Here is a 23,358-nt window from a genome sequence, read left to right on the forward strand (position 1 = left end):
AACAATTGTATCTTAAAGACCAAGTAAGAATAGGTAGATATTTAACCAAATATTTATATTTCAGTGTTTATATCTCTTAAGTGTCCACTACAAGATAGAAAACGCTATTATCAGGAAACTGTAGCCACCTAGCATTACTGTCACCCTAACAACACTTGATTTTTTTTTTTTTTAATTTGGCAGAGGTTCCATAAATCTTAAATGTCAGATGTTTTCTTCCCCTGTAACTTCTAGCACAACAGCCTGGGCCCCCTGTCACCCCAGCCATTTTGTCACTTACCGCTGCTGTTGTGTAGTTGCCTGTAGCCAAGGAGCCAGCAGAGCTCATTTCTGCAATGAGCAGGCACCCCCGGTGCAAAGGAAGGCCTACTTCTCTCAGGCCTCTCACGACCCCTGTACCAGGCACCACGTGAGCATTGACCAGATCTGCCCAAGAAGCTATTTTAAAGATACCACCTAAGAAGGTAAAAAAAAAAAAAGAAAAAAAGTAAGTTTTCAAATAAAAACCACTAACTTTTTGCCCAACCAACTACAGTAAGAAATAATCTCAAAGTAACATGCTAATGTCATAGTGAAGCACTTCAAAAATTTTAGTGCTCATCAGTGGACCTATGGTTCCATCTATGAAAAACTATTCACCTGGTAGCTGGCTAAAAGATCATAATGAGAAAAACGTCTTACAATTTCTGCACTTAGTTTATCAATAACACTGATTAAGACTGGTTTTCCTTGCAGGCTGACTTCTGACCACCAATAAAACCTATGTAATTAGAAATGGGACTCCAGGGGCACCTGGGCAGCTCAGACAGTTAAGCGTCCAATGCGTGATTTTGGCTCAGGTCATGATCTCATGGTTCGTGAGACAGACCCCTGCGTTGAACTCAGTGCTGGCAGAGCAGACCTTGCCTAGGATTGTTTGCCCCTCCCCCACTCGCTTTCTCTCTCTCTCTCTCTCTCTCACTCACTCACACTCACACACACACACTAAATAAACTTAAAAAGAAAAAAGAAATGGGACTCCAGTGAAGATGGGCATTTGAGGCCAAAGATACCAACATTCTGAAATTCCCCTGAAGATGATAAATTTTCATTCTGCAGGAATCTCTCAGCAACTTTACTATCTCTTAAAAGTTCTACTTGTTCCTTAGGTCTCTTAATTTCAGCAGGCAATTGTATTCATTTTAAAAACTGACAGCAATACCCCTAATTGATTTCTGAAAAAACAGTATGTAAACGTGTAGTTTGTATAACTCTTACATTAGTCAAAACTAAGCAATGTGATGACAGAATATCTTTTTTTTTTAAGTTTATCTATTTCACGCATGTACGAGAGAGAGCGAGCGAGAGAGAGCGAGCGAGCGAGAGAGCGCGAGCGAGCATGTGCACACAAGCGCACAAGTGGGGAGGGGTTAAGAGGGAGAGTAAGAATCCCAAGCAGGCTCCACACTGTCAGCAGAGAGCCCGATGTGTGGCTCAACCACAAATACTGAGCTCATGACCTGAGGTGAAATCAACAGTCAGACACTTAACCCACTGAGCCACCCAGGCACCCTTTTAAATTTTTTCAATGTTTATTATTTTTGAGAGAGACACACTGAGTGTGAGTGGGGAAGGGGCAGAGAGAGAGGGAGACACAGAATCCAAAGCAGGCTCCAGGCTCTGAGCTGTCAGCACACAGCCCTATGCAGGGCTCAAACCCATGAACCGGGAGATCATAACCTGAGCTGAGGTTGGACACTTGGACGCTAAACCGACTGGGCCACCCAGGCGCCCCAGTAGAACACCTTGAAGCACAGGAAGAAAGTCATACACAAATCTATCCTGAAGAAACAGCTTAAGCACATACATGTTATTACTTTAAGAAAAACTGTTATCTCTAAAGATGCTGATAAGCATTAACCTTTTAATAGACATTTTATGCTATTATTTAAGCAAAAAAAAGCTGTCATATACAATGACAGAAACTTGCATAAAATAATGGGTAGAAATAGTTTTTCTTTCTCAACCAATATACCTGGCTTTGAGTTCCTATTTAACAACCAAAAAAGCACACCAACAGATCTTTTTTTGGCCAAAGGCAAATGTTAAAACTTTACACTTCTATTTCATCGTTTCCTATACCTGCAATTTTCATTTTTCAAATATTTAGAACTAGGTGTGTTCTGCCAGGGCCAAAATCTGTCATTTTTGTCTGCCTAGGACCTGCAGCCCCTTCTTCTGGCATCAGCACACCCATCTTCTATGGGGAAACTACCTTTGACCACACTTTGGTTCAAAAAATTTATAGTTAACAACCTCACATCACCAGAAGTGGGGCATATATTACCAAGCTAATAAAGGTATTCTATAACCCAGGCCTGAGTGATTACTTTGGGGTAGGAATGAGGAGTGTTGTCTACCTGAGAAAGAAGTCAAGAGAGAAGAAAGCAGAGCTAAAAAATGGCAAGAAGGCAAGTCCAAAGACTTGCACTTGAGCTCCTACATCTAACCACGCTTAACAGACCGTTCTATGGCCGGACTCTGTGATGTGAGCCAGTGCATTTCGTTTAGTTCTTCAGACAGTTGGAGCTAAATTTGTATTTTTGTAGATTCCTAAATAATACTTACCTTCATACTGTTTTTTTACTGTATTTCCTATATCTGCAAACTTCCGGTCTTCAAATATTAAGAACTCGTGGCGTTTTGCCAGAGTTGTTAACTCCTTCATCACATCCAGAGTAAAATCATTCAAAATATCTACATGAGTCTTGAGCATGCAGATGCTGGGTCCTAAAGCATCAGCTAGCTGCAACAGCTCTCTAGACTCTGAAATATCTGCAGACAGACACAGATTAGTCTCTTTCTTCTGCATAAGCTTGAGAAGCTTCGCTGCAACTGGGTGGACCCTGGGCAGCTCTGCACGTGCACCAAAGCTGAGTTCTCCGGGAGCGGGAGCTTTGTTTACAGAACAGAGAGAACCATTATGACTAGCTGCTACAAAAACATTCTCCTGAATAAATCTCTTCACTCTCTCAACCATCTCAGCATCAATTTTTTTCTGTCGCTCGAGAATCTCCAGCATTTTGGACAATGTACACACTGAGTGAAGATGGATCCCATGTGCCTGCAACTTGTCTTTGCCTCCTTGCTCTCTGTCCAGCAGCACTATGGCATCGGTGACCTTCAAACCCTCCTTCTGAAGAACCTCAACAGTTTCCAGAACACTAGATCCACTGGTAACGACATCTTCAATGATCAAACAGGTTTCTCCTGGATTAACAGCCCCTTCTACAAGACGCTTAGTACCTAGGAAAAAAAAACAATTATTTCAATTTAAAATTACATATTTCAGCCAACTCAAGACGTATCTTACATTATAAATCTGGCATGTATTTATGAAGAGGTGGATGATCTAAATCTTATTTTCTGATAATCTACTTCACAGCTACTTTAACTTTATTCCTGACAAACCTTCAATGAGCCATGACACCATTTTGTTCAGTGTCCCTGTATCTGAAAATTGCCAAAGTTACATATATAGAATATTTTCAGTAAAACTAGCAAATTACTTTATAGTGTAAATAGAACACCACTTAACATGTTCATGATCAAAATTTCAAATATGGGGTTTCTTAATGCAAGATAACCTACCTAGATCAAGAAGTTATGAAACAATAACCCAGTACCATCAATGAAATCATTCCTTTTTCTTCCATCAACAAACAAGTTCATTACTCAAGATCAACTAACTAGCCTTTTGAGAAATAAATTCAGGAAAAAAAATATTCAGCAACCATTTAGATCACTACAACTTTACGAATATATAATGCAATGTGAGTGAATGTACTTCCCCACTCCAAGCCCTACTATAGACTACTTTCAGATAATCTACAAAATGTTAAGTATCTAAGGCTATAGACTTTATAGACTCATTTTATAGTTTCTACTACCAAATTTGTCTTAATTTGAAACCTAAGAATTGGTGAGCAATTTGCCCAATGTTTGAGCTTTATCACAGGTACCATCCTTGCCCTTCCCCATTCCTTTCCTCCCCTTGAAAGAGCAAGTTGAACTGAATCAGCTTAGACTAGTACATAAGCCTATGATACTTATATACATATTTAACAATTGCTGATCTTATTCTAAGAAATATTTTTAAAAACATAATAAAGACAAACAACAGTTTCCTAATGGGCAGGACGCATACAGACAGGCTTTTTTAAATGGAGAATTTCAAACAATACTAGAAAAAAAGTATAACAAACACCCATAAATACTTCGCCACTTAACTCATGGTCAATCTTGTTTCAGCTACATCCCCACCCCCCCTTCCCTCCCTCCACAATATTTAGAAGCAAACTCCAGATATCATATGATTTTCATCATAAAAAATTTTAAAACGCAGCTTGTAAAAGGTAAGGACTCTATTAAAAACACTATCACACCAACATAAAACAAAAAGACCTATTAATTCCTTAATGTCATCAAATAAGAAAAAATATGAAGTCAGTTCCAATATTTTTAGATTGATTTATTTTCTTTGGTAATCTCTATACCCAACATGGGGCTCAAACTCAAGACCCCAAGATCAGGAGTCTCATGCTCTCCCAAATGAGCCAGCCAGGCATCCCTAGATTGTTTTGTTTTTAAAGCAAGCTCATATGTATAAAACACACACCTGATAACCTCCTGCCAAGGACTCATGAAAAAAATATCTTCATTTAGAGAATTTTATGTGGCATTTCTCTTTATGCAGTTTAAATTATAAACAAACATATTAGGAAAGTACAATCTCTTAGAACATTCTGCTGGTAAGGGAAGGACTGGTTAAAAATGTTGGGTTTCATACATGTGGGGCAAAACAAGCATTTTTTTTTTTAAATTGTTAAGTCAATACAAAACATTTCACCCCTAGAATCTAAAGGAAAGGAAGGTGATTTACAGTAATAGTTAACCAATTCTAAAGGACCTTCATATGAAGAATATTCAAGGTGACTTTGGTAAACATCAGTGCCCAGAAAATGAAAAAATTCTATTATCAGGTTACATATCAACTTAAAGTTTATACTACTTTTATTTTACCATAATCCTTTGATTCTTTCCTTCTAATAAGCATTGGAATTTGGTTGGTTGAACAGATAACTGTGGCCAATGGTAAAGCTGTATAAGGTACTCCACACACAGTGTCAAAATTGATTCCCACATTTTGGGCAGTTTGGAATAAAATTTCTGCAACCTGTAAGAAAATGAACACATAAACTATATATTATTATCTTGAATAGTATATAAATCATGTTAACAGAACATTAAAGACAGTAATAACCCCATAGGGGATATCCTCAAACTTGATCAGAAAAATATGTATGCCTTTTTGTTAAATGGTACCCTCTCTATAAATTCCAGTTTACAAATATGAAAACACAAGAATGAACCCACTTGTCTAGACGACTCAGGGTCTACTCTGAGGGCAACATGGTATGTGTTAGGGAAGGCTATGATGTTGACCCCAAAGACCAAGAAGGGTTCCCAGTTCTCCCAGTTTCCCTTAGTAATCCATTATGAGTTGATTATCTAAACCTTTCTATAACCTGCTAGCTACATTTTCTGCCTGAAAGAAGTCTTCAGTGAAAAGTTTCATAAAAGAAATTAAGAGAACAATACTGTTTAATTTGCATCAAAAAGAATCAAATACCCAGGAATAAATTTAACCAAGATCAAAGACCTGTAAACTGAAAACTGTAAGACAGTGGTGCAAGAAAGTGAAGACAGAAATAAATGCAATAGTATTCCTTACTTATGAATTGTCAATGTCCATACTACCCAAAGCAGATATAATGCAATCCCTATTAAAATTCCAATGGCATTTTTTATAAAAATAGAAAAAACGATACTAAAATGTGTATGGAACCCCAAAAGCACCAAACAATCAAAGCAATCTTAAGAAAGATGAAGCTGAAAACATCATACTCCCTGACTTCAGACTATACTATAAAGCTGCTAGGGTAATAAAGAATGTGGTACTGGCATAAAAACAGACACATAGATCAATGGAACAGAACAGAGCCCGGAAATAAACCTATAGTTATGTGGTCAATTAATTCATGGCAAAGGAGCCAAGAATATACAATGGGAAAAGGACAATCTCTTAAAAAAATGGTGTCGGGAAAGCTGGACAGCCACATGCAAAAGAATGAAACTGGACCACTATCTTACACCATACACAAAAACAACACAAAATGGATTAGACTTGAATGTAAGACCTGAAACAATAAAAACTCCTAGAAAAAAATGGGCAGTAAGTTCCCTGACATAGGTCTTGGCAATGATTTTTTGGATTTGACACCAAAAGCAAAGGCAACAAAAGGAAACAAGTGGGACTACATCTAACTAAAAAGCTTCTGCACAGCAAAGGAAACCACCAACAAAATGAAGAACCTACTAGATGGGAGAAAGTATTTGCAGATCATTTATCTGCTATGGGGCTAATATCCAAAATATATAAAGAACTCACATACCTCAATAGCAAAAAAAACAATCAATCCAATTAAAACATGGGCAGAGGACTCAAACACACTTCTCTCTAGAGAACACAAATGGCCAACTCATACATGAAAAGATGCTCAACATTACTAAGCCACAAGGAAATGCAAATCCAAACCACAGTGAGGTACACTTCACACCTGTTAGAATGGCTTGTCAAAAGGACAAGAATAAAAAGTGTCAGCACTTGTGAAGAAGGGAACCCTTGTGTCCTGGTGGTGGGAATGTAAACTGGTACAAACACTATGGAAAACAGTATGGACATTGCTCAAAAAATTAAAAATAGAACTACCATATGATCTAGCAATTTCACTTTGCAGTATTTATTAAAAAAAAAAACCAAAACGCTAATTTGAAAAGATATATGCACCCTTATATTTACGGCAGCATTATTTACAATAGCCAAGATATGGAAGCAGCCCAAGTGTCCATCAATAGATGAATGGATAAAGAAGATTTGAGGCCGCACTCTGATCAAGAGTGTCGGTCCCCAAAGGTCAGCCTTGCCTCTCGTTGCAATAAACTTTGCTGTGACTGTCAAAAAAAAAAAAAAAAAAAAAAAAGAAGATTTGGTATATATACATATGGAATATTACTCAGACATAAAAAAAGAATAAAATCTTGCCATTCATGATAATACAGATGGACCTAGAAGGTATGATGCTAAATGAAGTAGGTCAAAGACAAATACCATAGGATTTCACTTATATGTGGAATGTAAAAAATAAAAGAACAAACAAAAAAGCAGAAACAGACCCACAAAAACAGAGAAGGAACTGGTTGTTGCCAGAGGGGAGGAGGGTGGAGAGATGAGCAAAGTGGGTGAAGAGGGGGTGGGAAATACGGGTTTCCAGTTATGGACTGAATAAATTATGGGAATTAAAGGTACAGGTAGGGAACAGTGACAGATGGTAGCTACACTTGTGGTGAGCACAGCAGAAAGTAGAGTTGTTCAATCACTGTGGTGTACACCTGAAACTATAGTTGTGTGACAACTATATTACAATTAAAAAAAAAAAAAAGACTCATAAATATAGATAACTGGTGGTTACCAGAGCAGAGTGGGGTGGGGGGGGTAGGAGAAATAGCTGAAGGGAATTGAGGGTTTAAAATAAATGTCACTGGGAAGAAAAGTACAGCACAGAGAATACAATGAATAATACCATAAGAACTTTGTGCAGTGACAGATGGTAACTACACTTACTGTGGTGTACATTTCACAATGCATATCACTATGCTGTATACCCGAAACTAATATGTCAACCATACTTCAAGTAAAAATTTTTAAAAAAGGAAAAAAAACCTAAGGACTCCACCAAAAAAACTATTAGAATAAGTGAATTCAGTAAAGTTGAAGGATACAAAAGCAATATATAGATAGCTGTGGTGTTTCTATACACAAGAGAAATCAAGAAAACAATCCCACTTACAATCGCATCAAAAAGAATTAAATACCTAGGAATAAATTTAACCAAGAAGGTGAAAGGTGTACACTGAAAACCGTAAGACTCTGATGAAAAGAAATTGAAGATAACACAAATAAATGAAAAGATATATTATGTTCATGGATTAGCAATATTAATTCTTGCTAAAAGGTCCATACTCCTCAAAGGGAACTGTAGATTCAGTGAAATCGCTACCAAAATCCCAACAGCATTTTTCACAGAACTAGAATAAATAATCCTAAAATATGTATGGAACCACAAAAGACTCCCGCATAGCCAGAGAAATCTTGAGAAAGGAGAACAAAGCTAGAGACATCACAATCCCAGACTTCAAACTATCGTACAAAGCTAAAGTAACCAAAACAGTAAGGTACCGGCACAAAAGTGGATACACAGATCAGTGGAACTGAGGGCCTGGAAATAAACCCACTCATATATGATCAATTAATCTACAACAAAGGAGGAATGAATATACAGTGGAGGACAGTCTCTTCAATATATGCTGTTGGGAAAACTGGACAGCTACAGGCAAAAGAACTAAACTAGACTGCTTTCTCACACCATACATAAACTCAAAATGAATTAAAGACCTAAATGTAAGACCTGAAACCATAAAGCTCCTAAAACAAAACAGTGGCAATAAGCTCTTGGACAAGAGTTTTAGCAATGTCTTTTTTTTTTTTTAAGATTTTAAGCAATTTGTACACCCAACATGGGGCTCAAACTCAAGATCAAGAGTCACATGCTCTATGGAATGAGCAAGCCAGGACCCCCCTCCTTTTTTTCTTTTTAAAGATTTAATTTTTATGCAATATTTTTTTGATCTGTCTCTTTAGGCAAAGCCAACAAAAACAAAAATAAACAATTGGGAATACATCAAAATAAAAAGCTTTTTGCACAGCAAATAAAACCATCAACAAAGCAAAAAGGAAACCTACTGATCAGAGAGGATAACTGCAAATGATATATCCAATAAAGGGTTAATATCCAAACTGTATAAAGAACTCATATAACACAACACCAACAAAACAAACAATCCAATTAGAAAATGGGCAGGGGACCCAAATACACATTTCTTCAAGGAAGACATACAGATGGCTGATAGGCAAGTGAAAAGATCCTCAACATCATTAGTCAAGGAAATACAAATCAAAACCACAATGAGAAGATCACCTCACACCTGTCAGAATGCCTCTATCAAAGAGACAAAAAACAGCAGCTGGAGACAATGGGGAGAAAAAGGGAACCCTCGTGCAATGTCGTGCAATGCCGTGCAATGCAATGTTGGTAGGAATGTAAACTGCGGCAACCACTCGGAAAACAGTATGGAAGTTCATCAAAAAATTATAAACAGAAATGCTATACAATCCAGTAATTCCACTTCTGGGTATTTACCTGAAGAAAATGAAAACACTAATTTGAAAAGAAAATACACCCCAACATTATTTACAATAGATAAGATACAGAATCAACCTAAGTGTCCACTGATAGATGGATAAAGATGTTGTATATGTGCACAACAGAATATTACTCAGCCCTAAAAAAAAGAATGAAATCTTGCCATCTGTGATAACATGGATGGACCTAGAGCGTGTTATGCAAAGTGAACCTAGACAGAGAAAGACAAAACCCTTATGATTTCACTTATATATGGAATCTAAAAAGCAAAACAAAACAGACTCATAAATATAGAATGTGAACTGTTGGTTGCAGAGAAGGGGATAGGGCTATAGGAAAAACAGGTGAAGGGAATTAAGTGATACAAACTTCCAGTTAGAACATAAATAAGTCACGGGGGTGTAAAGTGCAGCATAGAGAATATAATAAATGATATTTCATTAATTTTGTAAGGCAACAGTTGGTAACTACACTTACCATGGTAAGCTATTCATAATGTATTTAAATGTGGAATCAGTATGTTGTTTACCTGATACTAATCTAATATTTCAACTTCAATTAGGAAGAAAATTATGTGTGGTGAAAGACACTAATTAGGCTTACTGTGATCATTTAACAATACATGCAAATATCCACCTGAAACTAATATACTGAACTAATATAACACCTGAACTGTAACACCTGAAACTAATATAATGTATGTCAATTACACTTCAAAATCAATTAAGCTCTTTAACACTGGCCTTACTAATGTATTTTAATGTTTATTTTGGGAGAGAGTGAGCAGGAAAGAGGCAGACACAGGAAGGCAGAGGGAGATGGAGGGAAAGGGAGAGGCAGAGGGAGAAGCAGGGAGGGAGAGGGAGAGGCAGGGAGAAGGAGGGAGGGAGGGGGGGAGGGAGAGGGGGAGGGAGGGGGAGAGGGAGAGGGAGAGGGAGAGGGAGAGAGAGAGAGAGAGAGAGAGAGAGAGAGAGAGAGAGAGAGAGAGAGAATCCCAAGCAGGCTCCGCACTGTAAGCGCAGAGCCCAAGATAATGACCTGAGCAGATATCAAGAATCAGATACTTAACCAACGGAGCCACCCAGGTGCCCCTAGTAATTGGACCAGTCTCCTCAGGCCAAGGCCAAGAAAAGCTAAAATAAGCAAATGGGACTACATCAAGCTAAAAAGCTTTTGTGCAGTGAAGGAAATTATCAACAAAATGAAAAGGCAATCTACTTAGTGTGAGAAGATATTTGCAAATCATATATCCAATATGGGGTTAATGTCCAAAATATATAAAGAACTTACACAATATAAAAACATTTTTTAAACAGGCACAAACTTGAAAAGACATTTTTCCAAAAACATACAGATGGCCAACAGGCACATGAAAAGAGGGAAAGGCAAATGAAAACTACAATGAAGTATCACCTCATACATGTCAGGTTGGCTGTTATCAAAAACACAAGAAATAACAAGTGTCCTTAAGGATATGGAGAAAAGGGAACCCTCATACACTGTTGGTGGGAATGCAAAATGGTACAGGCAGTATGGAAAACTGTATGGGGATTCTTAAAAAATTAAAAATAGAAGTATCGTATGATCCAGCAATTCCGCTTTTAGGTAATTATGTGAAGAAAACAAAAACTTCAATTCGAAGAGATACATGCACCCCTATGTTCACTGCAGCATTACTTACAATAGCCAAGATGTGGAAGCAGCCTTCGTGTCCATCAGTAGATACATGGATAAAGATGTGGTGTATGTGTATACACACACATATATATACAATACACACATATACACAATGGAATATCATTCAACCATAAAAAAAGAATGAAATCTTGCCATTTACAACAACATGGATGGACCTAGACAGTATTTACTATGCTAAGTTAAACAAGACAGAGAAAGAGCAATACCATATGATTTCATCTACATGTGGAATCTAAAAAACAAAATGAATAAACAAAACAAACAATTATTGACACAGATAACAAACTAAGTAACTATCCGTTATTAGTTGGGAGGGGTTGGGGGAGCGGGTGAAATACATGAAGGGGATTAAATGATAAAAACTTCCAGTTATAAATAAGTCACGGAGATGTAATGAACAGCATAGAGTTTATAGTCAATAATACTGAAAAAAAAAAAAACAACAGGTAGCTTACATACCAAAATGTTAAAAAAAAGAAAAAGTTTCATAAGTACAGTGCCTATTGTGTGAAGTACTATAATATCCTTTGCCACATAAATCATCGCATTTTAATACTAGAATGCACACTCTCATCCACCTATTTCTAAAAAAAAAGAAAAGCAAACAATCACTCACGAATTGCTTAGTGAACTAGATCAGGTCTTCAAAATTTTTTGCACCTATACTTCTAAAGATTTGAAAATTCCGTGAATATTTTTAAGTTGCAAAAGATATAATTTCTAGAGTACTAAAAAATTACATTTTCCTAGAACTGTTATGTCACTCTTTTAAAAGTGAACACAGTAGGATGCAAATGCTCTAGTGATTTGATACTGAATATCTTTTTAAAAAATATGAAAATGCTGCAGTAAGAAAGGTGGAAAATTTTACATTTTTGGAACTCCTTTTCATTCCACTGTGCACAGAATTTTATTCTAATGTAATTAAGTTTATACTTGGAAAACTTTTAATGATCACTCTATCATATTTCTCCACGACAAAAATGTATAGAAATTCAAATTTAAAACTGTAAATTAAAACAATTCCTATGACCATAAATCTCTTAAGTGTTGAAAAAGTGTTGAAAACTGTTATGTATTATTACAATTACTACAAACATGAAATTAATTAAAACATAAAAATTTGCAAATTTTGATAGAAGCAGAAGAATGGATTATTTTGGAAATACTTCTCTTAGTGAGAGGAATGGTACCCCCTCATCTGTTTATGTATTTACTTACGCTAAGTATTACAACCAGGAAGTCAGAGTTCAGTGTAAATTCAATCGGGTTTTTGGGGGGTATAAATATTGAGACATACTGTTCGCATAAATAAGTAGATACGAAAGGAGTTCCATTACAGCCAGGTTTCTCAACGTTTTCAATTCCTGAGTTAACTACCAAAAATCACACACGCACACTAAGATCTAGTATCTAAAAGCAATTTTTAGTCATCAACCAATTGACTTGATAAAACCTAAGCCAAATTTTCATTAGAAGATTCCCTAGTCATTTACCTTCTCAGGACTGAGACAGATGTACCATAGTATGATTCTGGACGGTGAGAACAGACCAACCCACTTCCACTTCAACTAGTGCTTCAATCCTTTGTATAATAAATAACCTCACAAAATAGGGTTCCCAAAGGATGAGAATAAACCCTTAGGCGGTGGAGGAAATATATGTGTCTTCTTGACTGAACTGCCGTGAGGACGGAAATGTTCTACATCTGCACTGTCCAATGGGACACTAGCCACATGTGACTATTTCAACTTTAAAATTCGTAATGTTCAGTATTCAGATGAGGCTAGTAGCAACTCTAACGGACAGGACATTCAAACCCTTCTACTCAGTGTGGTCAGCAGCTTTGGCTGACAGCTTGTTAGAAAGACATAACCTCAGGCCCTGCCTTAGATCTACTGAATCAGATTACACAGTTTAACAAAATTCCCAGGTGATTCAAATATACTCAGAGATTGAGAAGCACTGTGCTAGAAACCTCTAATTTGTAGAGTTTTTCCTTATACTGACCAAAAAGTGCTTCCACGAAACACCATCCTTTGGCCTTCATTCTCCCTCCTGGCCACAAAGTGCAAAATCAAATCCTCCTTTCTAAGCAACAGTCCTTCCAAATATTTAAGCCCTTCCAAAAATTCTTCCCCCACCCATCTTTTCCTCTATCCCCACATCTAGTTTTCTCAGGGCTACATATGGACAGTGCCCCAAATTGGACTTCCTGACTCTCTTGCAAAGCACGTGTCAAAGCAGGCGTGTCAAGGGGCAGGCTGCATTCTACATCCTGATAAAATAAAGGAAACAATTTTTCCTGTTTGTAGGCCCTGCTTCTGGGCTCCCAGGGAAGCAAATCCTCACCGCATGGGCTCTATTTCTGCCCAAAGCACACCTTGTACATCTGCTTCATGGTGGGGGGGGGGGGGGGAAGCTTACAAACCTCCCTGGTTCCTAGGTTCCTATAAGATTAAAGTCATACAACCTTCTACATACTAAAAACCTAAGATAAAATATGTAACTTTCTGAAATGCCTTTGGCCATGGTAATTCCTAACTCTTTATGTAAAAAAGAAAAAATGTACAACCCTGCACCAAATGTTCCTTCCCTGGAGCTCTCTCTGTGAAGACTGTGTATACAGAGCGGCTAACTTGGGTCCGAATAAAACTCTTTTCCTTTAAAATTTAAGAAAGGTTTGCTCATTTTGCATCAACATTCCGCAAAAGCCTAACAGTGCCTGGCCTCTGGGCTTCTCAAATCGACTCCCCTGTTCGGCTTTCTTGCTCTCATCCACAGTCCAACTCCTTCACCCTCTCCACCTCCAGGTCCCCATTCCGACCACCCAGCCCCGTGCTTCCCCTTTCCCCGGCTGGCACCTGACTGAGAAGACGTGGTCGAGACACGATGCCGCGCAGATCGATGTAAACGGGGGAAGAGAGCCCGCTCTTCAGTACGAAGTTCCCAAATTTAAAAGCCTGCACGTCGTACAAACCCGTTACCAACGACTCCAAATCCGCTTCTTGGGCTGCCATGGCCACGCGCTCCCGCTCCCGTTCTAAACTCCAAAGCGCGCCAGGCCTGTGGCGCCCCGATACCGTCACCCAAGAAAGCCCCGCCTCTTCCTCCCTGACTTCCGGCGGTCAAGGCGCATCTCTGCCAGTCTAAAAGTAGCGCGGGCTGTCTGGTGGTGGAAGCGAGGTGGATGCAGTCGTTTGTGCTTCTGCTGGCTGCCTCTGGATCGGGTCGCTGGAGTTCAAAGTTCCGAATACCTAGATTGACTCCCGAGTCATAAAGCCAAGGCTCTCTGGAGAGTTTGTGTAAATCCTGCCCACTTTGTAGCGCAATGTCCCCTTAATTAATCTACTTCCTGGCTGAGCCTGACGTTAATCGCCAATGTTAGCCATGATTCCCGCCTCCCTCCCTCCGCGTACCCATCCCTGCCTCGACCCTGGTTTCTCCAAGTAGACTGAAAGCTCTCGAAGACAGGGATATGTCTTAATTCTTGTTAACTTCATGGCATCTGGCACATGACAATGTCATAGCAATTCGTACATGGGACCATAAAGCGCTTAGGTAATTGTTTATTACCTCTTCTGTCGGAACTGTGTCCTGGAGGAGGACTTGTGTTAATTCCTGTTAGAATAGCTCAGCTGCTTGGCGCGTTGTAAGTGTACAGCAGATGTGGAAGGGAGGGAGGAGAAGAGAGGAGGATAAATTGCTCCGTATCAAGGTTATCCAGGAGGATAATCTTGCCAATCTGAAAATGCAAGCGTATTTGGTCCTTACAAATAAATCTCTTAATGTGGGGGAATTCCCATTATGTGTAGAAGGCGCACATTTAAGGGAAATAACCCTTAAAACCATAGGGCTCATGATGGTTACTCATTAAAGTGATTCTGATTTCATTTCTATATTTCGATATTTCTAATGTCTGTATGTTCTCTGAAGAGATTGTGCTGACCAGCCAGTATGAAGAACCCATGCTTTTGAGAGTTGTTTCTCATTTCAAATAAATACAGTAAAATTTTGATGAAAAAGAAGCCAAATGTTTATAACAGTTTTATTCTTATTGGCAAAGTAAGCTAATCAAAACACTTGATCTGTAATACTCTAGCTAGCCTCACTTACGCTTGGGTGGCTCACCCAGACCTGTTCATGTCTGTATAGGCTAATCCAGATTCTGAGGGCAGACCATGATTCAGCAGCACGAATTTCTGAGATCCAGCTCAGAAGGCCTGACAATTTTCTAAGAAAGTTGGCATTTGGAACACAAGGCTGAAGTTAACAACACACACCTGAGATTTACTTGACTTTTTTTCTTTTTTCCTTTTTTTTTTTTTTTTTTTTTGGATAGGGAAATGCCTTAGGATACTTCTCCAGGCTGCAAAATTGTTGCTTTCTTTCCAAAATGCTGGGCAAAAAGTGTTGTAATAATAATGTGATATTTTCATCTTGTCAAAGGCTTTCATATATTTGGGAAAGAGAAAAAAATTACTCTTTCCTTTGAACAATGGTTTTAATTAGAAAGAAAAGAAAAAGACCACCAGAAATAATATCTTTAGTATAGTGTATTTATAGGAATGCATAACTTGTGAGATGTACATTTTGAAGTTTCATCCATGACTTATAACATTTACTGTAGTTATAACAAGACAGAAGGTCATCACTTTACAACATTACACATGAGTGATTTTGACTTACAAATAAAATATTTACAACCTACCTTTACAAAACGACATTGTGTGCATACAAAATGAACTGCAGAAAATTTTAAAAATAATAAGACAACCAAAAACCCAGAAGATACACTTAAGGCAGACCAGCAAGACACTGAAATAATTAAGGCTGTGGAAGTCTTCTGCACCTTGAAAATATAGAGCTATTTATCAATACTGTGGAGTGGTTTTAAATCAATTGTTACAAGCCTGATGGAAGTATGTACTTATATGTATATGTGTAATGGTCCCTATGGGGAAACCTATCCACTTATGGATAAGGCCCTTGATCTCAAGGGCCAGAGAAGCCACCCCAAACTCTCAAAAGACTTGGTGGGGATGGGTCACTCAAAACCAAGAGGTGCCAATGCAGTTTGCAAACCAACTATTAATAATTCAAATATAAAGATACTCCTGACCCCAGGTAAACAGATAACCTAAATGATGGCCCCATTATGTTTCAGGCTTTGTTCACTTGGCTCTGTGGACTTTAAAGGACAGCAAGTAATTCCCAAATGAGTAGACCCTAACTCCACCCATCAGCCCTAATGGTTTTGAATGGCTCTAAGTGGTTTTCCAGTAGAAAAACTGACCGACCTGGGCTGTCTTCAACTGGATAGATTTCTGCATATGAGCAATAACATATACATACATATTATACACTATATACATGTACAGATGTACATATATCCATATATTCCAACAGTTTGCACTTTGATCACTACTGTTTTCTGACTAGGATCTCATTCTGATGGGTATGTTTAGTGTTTTTCACAGTCTTCACATTGGTCCTAACTACTGGTTTTACTCACCTTCCCCATAGAGCAGGCTGGAGTTTGGCAGAAACAGAAGTAAAAGCACCAGGGTCAAAAAAATCAGACACAGAGATGACAGATATGGCTTAAGTTAGTAAGAGGAGATATATGTTTTGTTAACTTCATAACCACAGTCTCTGAGAGCATGGTAACAGTCCCCATAATACTCCACGATGTGGATTCATCTCTTGATAGAAGTCAGGCATTGATGGAACTCTTAATGCTAGCTATCCCTGGGCTAGCAAATTAGCTTGTTAAATTTTATTTGCACTGTTTTCCCACTACCCACCTTTTTCTCAGCTATCCTCACCCTCTGAAATAACAGGCATCTGAATAAACAATTAATCTCAATCATTTGAATAAAACTAAATCTGACCACATTTTAGAATCTCCCAACAAACAGGCTGACAAAACACAATAGCCTATGAGTATTTCAGGCTTTCACGAGTATTAATTTCAAGCTTCCCAAAAATGACCCTTAAAGATGAAAATTTGTCTTAAGAGTAATTGATTTCTCCTCTTCTCTAACTGCTACACATATGAAAAATGCAGAAATGCCTTTCATAGAAGATACAGCCTATGATATTTCTGTGTTCTATTTCTATATAGATTTCTCACATGAATAATATTTCCTATCAAAATGTCTAGGGCTATGGACAAATTTCAGCTCTTTCCAATCCTCTAGAATTAATGAAACAACTGAGAGCCTTACAGTTTTTAGAAAATAAATATTAACACAGTAGCTTCCCTTTTCTTAGTGGAGTATGTATGAACTTTATCTTTTCTAAACCTGCCCCAGGTTTAATTGTTAATTTCCAAATGACCCCTAGACTTTAAATAGTTAAGAACAATCATAATGCGAATAAATCCACTGGAAGCCCACAGACAGTGTTAGCCTAACCCAGACTACACAGACACGCTACACGGGAGAAAAAGGAATAAAGCCCACATTCCTCAAAACCAAACAGGGGAGTGGTGAGTTTGCACTTTTGCCCTACTGCAGAGACCCCTTATGTTTGCAATATTTCCTCCTCTATCAAATTTGTGGGACCAAGTTTTAGTTAATACACAGAAATGACCACCACCTAGTTTATAAGGTATTTGCTCCCTCATGTTCTCACAAATCTAAATTTCCATGCTCTTTCACATAGGCAAGCAAACAGGAATGACTAACTCCTGGGCACTAAATCATGGAGACTATAAGAAAGCAAATATGCTACTCCAGAAACTCTTAAGTATCTTAAAAAAGAGAGAGAGAAAGAGAGAGAGGGAGAGAGAAATCCAAGGTTTCCCCTCTAAAATCCAACAGTTCTATTCATTTCTACACCTGTACATGTAATTTGCTTCTTACGGTGGATGCCAGTGAAATTCTGAAGAAATGAGTTGTGATATCAGACAATATTTTATTCTTACTTCTGCCCTCCCAGTGAGGAAAGTGGCTGTTTGGGTTCTTCTCTGTCAATGTTTCCCAAGCATATAGCTTGAGAAGAGAGAGCAGCAGCTGCTTTGGAGGGCACCCTAATCTGTGTCTGCCATCAGAAATACTGGAGAAAACAGTTTATTCACATAAGACCATCAGGTCTCCTAACCTTTTTCTGTAGACATGCTTTTTAAATGATTGAAATTACAGGCTAAGACCAAATAACATTTAGACAAAGAGCACCTGGTACTTCCAATTAAAATCAAATTACAGAATTTAATCTTACGAGTTTGCAAATGGTATCCTAAAACATGAGTATTGAAAACCTGGAATGTTCAAAGTTACTATCAATAAAATTCTTAGCACTGGCAGTGTGTAGCACTTTAAAAAAATCAAAGTGTTTTTTTTTTAGGCATCCCAACTATGCTATTTTCCCAACATTCCTATGAGATTAAAGTCCCTCCTCTCCACCCCCCCATCCCATTTCAACAATGGGGACATTTGGGACAGAAAAAAACAAAGACTTTCTGTAAGAAAGGACGAATCAGGAATAGCTGAGGTTGAAACTCAAGCATTCCTGGCCTCACCCTATATTCAGATGTTTTCATTTAAAAGATATTTTAATATAAAGAAAAAAAAATGCTGCAGTATCAGTCAGTCTAAATACAATGAACTTCTTTATCTCCCCACCTCCCCTCTGAAAGGCACTACTATTTATAAAGGCTTTGTGAACAACAAAGCGGTGAAGCCAGCTTTTCCTCTGCTTCCTCTACTCACCCACGAGTGTTTATGGCTGTGAGAGTCCTGAAGGACACCTCCACATTACAATTTTTCTCTTAAAAATTTTCCCACATTCAGCTGTAAGTGGATATAAATCTATTTAATCTGAAACAAATGTAGAAGATGCAGTAAATCATGGTATCTTTAAAAAATTATTACGGGTTGTCCCTGATCTTTTCTTCTTTCTGCATCCCACCCTTACAAAACAAACCTCAAAACTCTATGCAATGAAAAACAACAAGCAAGAAACTTAGGACTTTCACCAACATTAATTTTTCCCATTTCAACTAGAAGCTCACTTTCACTAATTCCCAGTTAAGTTTTGATTTTAAGAACTGCGGTCAAAGTGGACCATTTTCTCTTCTTCCCCTCTCTACCAGAAAGTCATATCTGCTAAAACAGATACAAGAAAGTGGTTACTAATCCGTTGTCCCTCACCATGGTTGCCCACAGCGCAACCTCAAGTACGTTTCCCAGCCCCACCTTCTGGGCTTCCTTGTTAAAGCCTTCCTTGTTATTTCCAACGCCCTGTGGAGAAATCTGGAACCAGGACTGCTCTCTTACTTGGGATAGCAGGGGAGTGAGCAGGGGCTTTGCAGACAGGGAACCTCTCTATTAGTTTTCTTCCGTTATCAAACTATATAAAATACACACCCTTTCTCTTGGGGCCTCTATTAAATGAATTCTACTCTAATGATTGTACTTTGGCTCCAGTTAACAGAATCATCCTACTTTTCATTTCTATGTCCTGCTTGTCCTGTCTCCTCACTTCTCCAGCATGTGTACTTGCGGGGAGGGGAAATTTCACGCAACCCCACACCTGGGCTGTCCCAACTCTGATGTAAAAGCTGATATAAAACCTTTGGCTATAACGTTCTGTCAGCTGCCTTCCCACAACATGATATCATGAATGCTCTCCTGTGCCCTCTGTGCACCACTGTCCAAGGCCCGAATCTTCTCCAGCAGAAACTCAACCCATCTCTTACATGGTCATACAAACTCAAAAGGACTCGGCAGAGAGTTCTTTAGTTGCTGTGCACAGTGGATGAAACAGACCTTGCCAAGCCACATTTTATGGGTATTTGGAATCCTCAGCACCTGCCCTCCATCCCGTGACTAGCCCTAGGGACCAGGCTTTCTTCTTTTAGGCTAGATCTCACAATGAAGACATGTTTACTAAAAGGTTTTTTAGTAAATATGTTTTAAATTTTAAAATATTATATCAGATAGTATTTGTATATACATGTAGGTTTAAATGAAGACTAGAGAGGGTTGGTCAAGGGCAGGGTCTGAGGGAGGGCACCTCGGTGACCCAGGGCCATTCGAAACTAGGAACCAAATAACAGTCGGAATCAGTTTCCACGTATTTGGTTAATCCTAAAAATACGAAATGCTATCTAGTCTTATTGCTTGTACTTTCTACTAATTGATTAATCTATAATCTTGGATGGGATGAGGTGGAGGGTGGATGACGAAGTTGGCTCTGAGACCAATGGAAAAGACAGATGAGTATTTTTAATTCTATATTTCCGCTCTGGGAATAAGTGTTTTAACATATTAAAGTTCAGGCTGCATTTCCACCATTCTTTTTCATTTAGACAGATTTGTAATTCTATTTATCCTTCTTAAACTCTCTGCTTGCACTTTTGTGCAGCTCAATTTTAATTTTCTCAATCCTATCATAGGAGAGAAGCAATGCCATTAAACCTGATTGGAGGATAAACACTTGAGTTATATTTTTAAAATATTATTTGCATAATAGCAACTTTTAAAACACATCCTAGAAAACAAAGGGTGGGTCATGTACCAACACAAAAAACCCAAAATTGTTCCTCAAAAACAAAGAAAGAAAAACAACCATGAAATGCCCAGGTTGAAGTTTTTTTTTCCCCCACTAGCAGGGGAAAGGGCAGTTCAGAATCACTGTGTGTGGAGAATACATGCCAGAAAGCAGCATTGGCCTCAAAGTGCAATGAGTCCTTTTGGTCCAGGGAAATATCAGCGGCTGAGTGGTGACAGGTATTGCAATCACAGTTGAAACTCAATGCTCTGTTAGAGTGATATATCAGATTTTATTCCATGGCTTCAAAAAGGACTTGGGACCAGGCCTTTAAAAGGCCTATATGGCTGCCTCCTTTTGGTAAGCACCCCTTAGCTTCCAGAAGGGGTTAGAAATAAAGCAAGCCAACTTTCTGAGGACTGCCTTCTACAGCTGTAGAAGAAGTCAGAAAGTGTCGTTACGTTGTTCTTAGGAACCGTAGGAAAGGTTTCTACTTGCCCTTTTGTATGAACCTGTTATATTCATTACCTAGTTCAAACCGAGTGTAGACATAAAAATAACCCCAGAACTCTTACTGTATTTGGACTTCTTTTCTGGCAGGCTTTCCTGCCAGATGAACTCTGAGCTGCCAGTGAATTTGGGGGTAGCATTTCATATACAGAACCTATGTTAATCAAATACTTGTGACTGAGAGAAAAATCTTCTCATTCACGGACTGCAAAAGGGTAACATTGCTTTCTCTTAATGCACGGGTTCTGGTAAAAGATTTCTATACAAGATTTATAAAATGCTCTAAAAAACTTGTCATCTAATTGTGCTTAGTCAAAACAACGTAATGCTTCGGTAAATAAATTACTGTCTTAACTGGAGCACTCAAAGTTACTTATGATTGATTTCATATATACCTCTATATTATAAAACTCTGAAACCTGAATGGGATATATTTTACTGTATGTGTATATGTATCCTATTAAGAAACTATATCTAAGTAATCTAAACCAGAATAGTTGGCATACATGATGTCTCTGTTAAATAGAACTTTTTGCTTAAAATTTCAGCAGAGTTAGAAACCTTTTATACTCACCACAGTGAGCTTTGGGTTTGCCCGGTTAACCACTCATTTTGGAACACTCTATTAAAATTGTCTAACAGCTAATATTCTTGTCCTCCTTGGCCCTCTCTTTAATGCTTTGGGTGACTCTTTGCATCTTTACCTCTTCCAAATGACCTTCTGAAATGTCCCTGGATTTAGGGTAATTTTACGGCTGCCCAGACCCTGAATAACCACTGACGAGGTTTAAGAGGTACATCGCTCGATCCAGAGAACTGCATGGAGTGAACTAACAGAATTATTTACAGACATTCAGTCTTGCTTTGGTTCACACTGCACTTCCATGTGAAACCCCAAGGGCCAGGAGATGGCTATGTCCCTTGGTTTACTCGGTTGACGATGTAGCTCTTGACATTGGGGATAGGCCGCACGTCGTTCTGATGCTTGCGGCGTTCTATGAAGCACGCCAGGCGGGAGGTGTCCAGGGGGATCTTGGAGTAGCTGCCATTGTGGGGCTGCAGCCAGGGATGCTGCAGGCAGGTGGCTGCCGTGGGCCTCCTCCGAAAGTCTTCCTGTAGGATCACATTGATGAAGTCTCTGGCGGCATTGCTCACACCACAGAAGTATTCGTGCGGGAAGCTGAAGTCCACCCTGCACACATTGATACATGTCTCCTCTTTACTCTCATCCAAGAAGGGGGACACCCCACTCAGCATGACATATGTCAGCACCCCGATGCTCCAGATATCTGTGCCCAGGGAGACAGGGATGCCTTGGATCACTTCTGGGGCAGCAAACTCGGGGTTCCCCAGCAGGTGGTGGATGTGGAAGTGGCCCGAGATCTGGACAGCATCCTCCAGGTCGATGAGCTTCACTCGAGGTACTGGAATGCGAAGGTCGATGAGCAGGTTTTCCGGCTGAGGAGACGCAGGCGTGAGGGAGAAGAGAAGGCAAGTTCAGCTCTCTGACTTGTCTTGACTACCAGTACGACTCTGGTGGTTCAAAAGCGGTTCTGCTATTCTTTGAAAAAGCCTATAGAGCATGGGAAATTGCCCATGCAAAGTGCACAGGGGGCTCCAAACTAGACTAAATTCGGAGTTTGGGTGGCAGTTCAGAGAAGCTGTTTGACATTGAAAATCATGTCTTCTCAACCACCCCTTACCTCTGCACTGATTCAGAAAAAAAGAATGAATTATTCATTTTGGAAAACAGAGCCTTCTTTGGGAGCACCATCAAAAAACTGACATTTACTGGCTTCCTTCTAAAATGTTAGACGAAGTGGTAAAAGCTTCCCTACCTTCTCTCACCCCAGATGTCACTGTGACTCTGGTGAGTTCTCATAATTCACGAGAAACACACTCAAATTGTGTGACAACCCAGTTTCTGTTTAATATTCTTAAGGATCCTAATCTAAGGAAATGAAATGAATTAGAATGTACATCTCTCAAGGGTAATGATGAACAGGCTATCTCCCTGCAAGGGTAGCTATTTCTTATTACCTTGATGTCCAAATGGGCCACCCTGCAGTTGTGAAGATACTGCAGAGCTTCTATGATGTCTCGGATATAGAAAGCTACTTTCTCTTCCATCAGCTCATCGTGATGCATAAGGTAGTCTAAGAGCCGGCCATCATCCATCCTGGAAGCAGGGAGGAAGGAAAAGGCAGAGGAGATACGTTTGGAAAGAAATGGAAAAGTAACACAATACAAATCCGCAAGAGCTCTAAAATCTCTCCTATCCCCCTTAGAA

At 38.9% G+C, this 23,358-nt stretch overlaps 2 protein-coding genes across 2 annotated transcripts in view; both read right to left on the minus strand.

The window, feature by feature from the left end:
- The window catches only part of UMPS (uridine monophosphate synthetase), a 32,567-nt gene extending 18,411 nt beyond the window's left edge, over nt 1–14,156 (minus strand). The window contains exons 1-4 of the mRNA XM_030329771.1: nt 13,925–14,156; nt 5,062–5,215; nt 2,608–3,285; nt 281–456 (exon numbers count right to left, since the gene is read on the minus strand). Coding sequence (XP_030185631.1) covers nt 281–456; nt 2,608–3,285; nt 5,062–5,215; nt 13,925–14,080 — 1,164 coding nt within the window. The 5' untranslated portion in view covers nt 14,081–14,156. The remainder of the gene's footprint in view (nt 1–280; nt 457–2,607; nt 3,286–5,061; nt 5,216–13,924) is intronic.
- Nucleotides 14,157–20,662: 6,506 nt separating this feature from the next.
- The window catches only part of LOC115523298 (kalirin-like), a 116,837-nt gene continuing 114,141 nt past the window's right edge, over nt 20,663–23,358 (minus strand). The window contains exons 25-26 of the mRNA XM_030329211.1: nt 23,109–23,247; nt 20,663–22,526 (exon numbers count right to left, since the gene is read on the minus strand). Of these exons, the coding sequence (XP_030185071.1) occupies nt 21,981–22,526; nt 23,109–23,247 (685 nt within the window). The 3' untranslated portion in view covers nt 20,663–21,980. The remainder of the gene's footprint in view (nt 22,527–23,108; nt 23,248–23,358) is intronic.

The sequence above is a fragment of the Lynx canadensis genome, chromosome C2 (assembly GCF_007474595.2).
Source record: "Lynx canadensis isolate LIC74 chromosome C2, mLynCan4.pri.v2, whole genome shotgun sequence".
NCBI classification, from domain to species: domain Eukaryota; kingdom Metazoa; phylum Chordata; class Mammalia; order Carnivora; family Felidae; genus Lynx; species Lynx canadensis.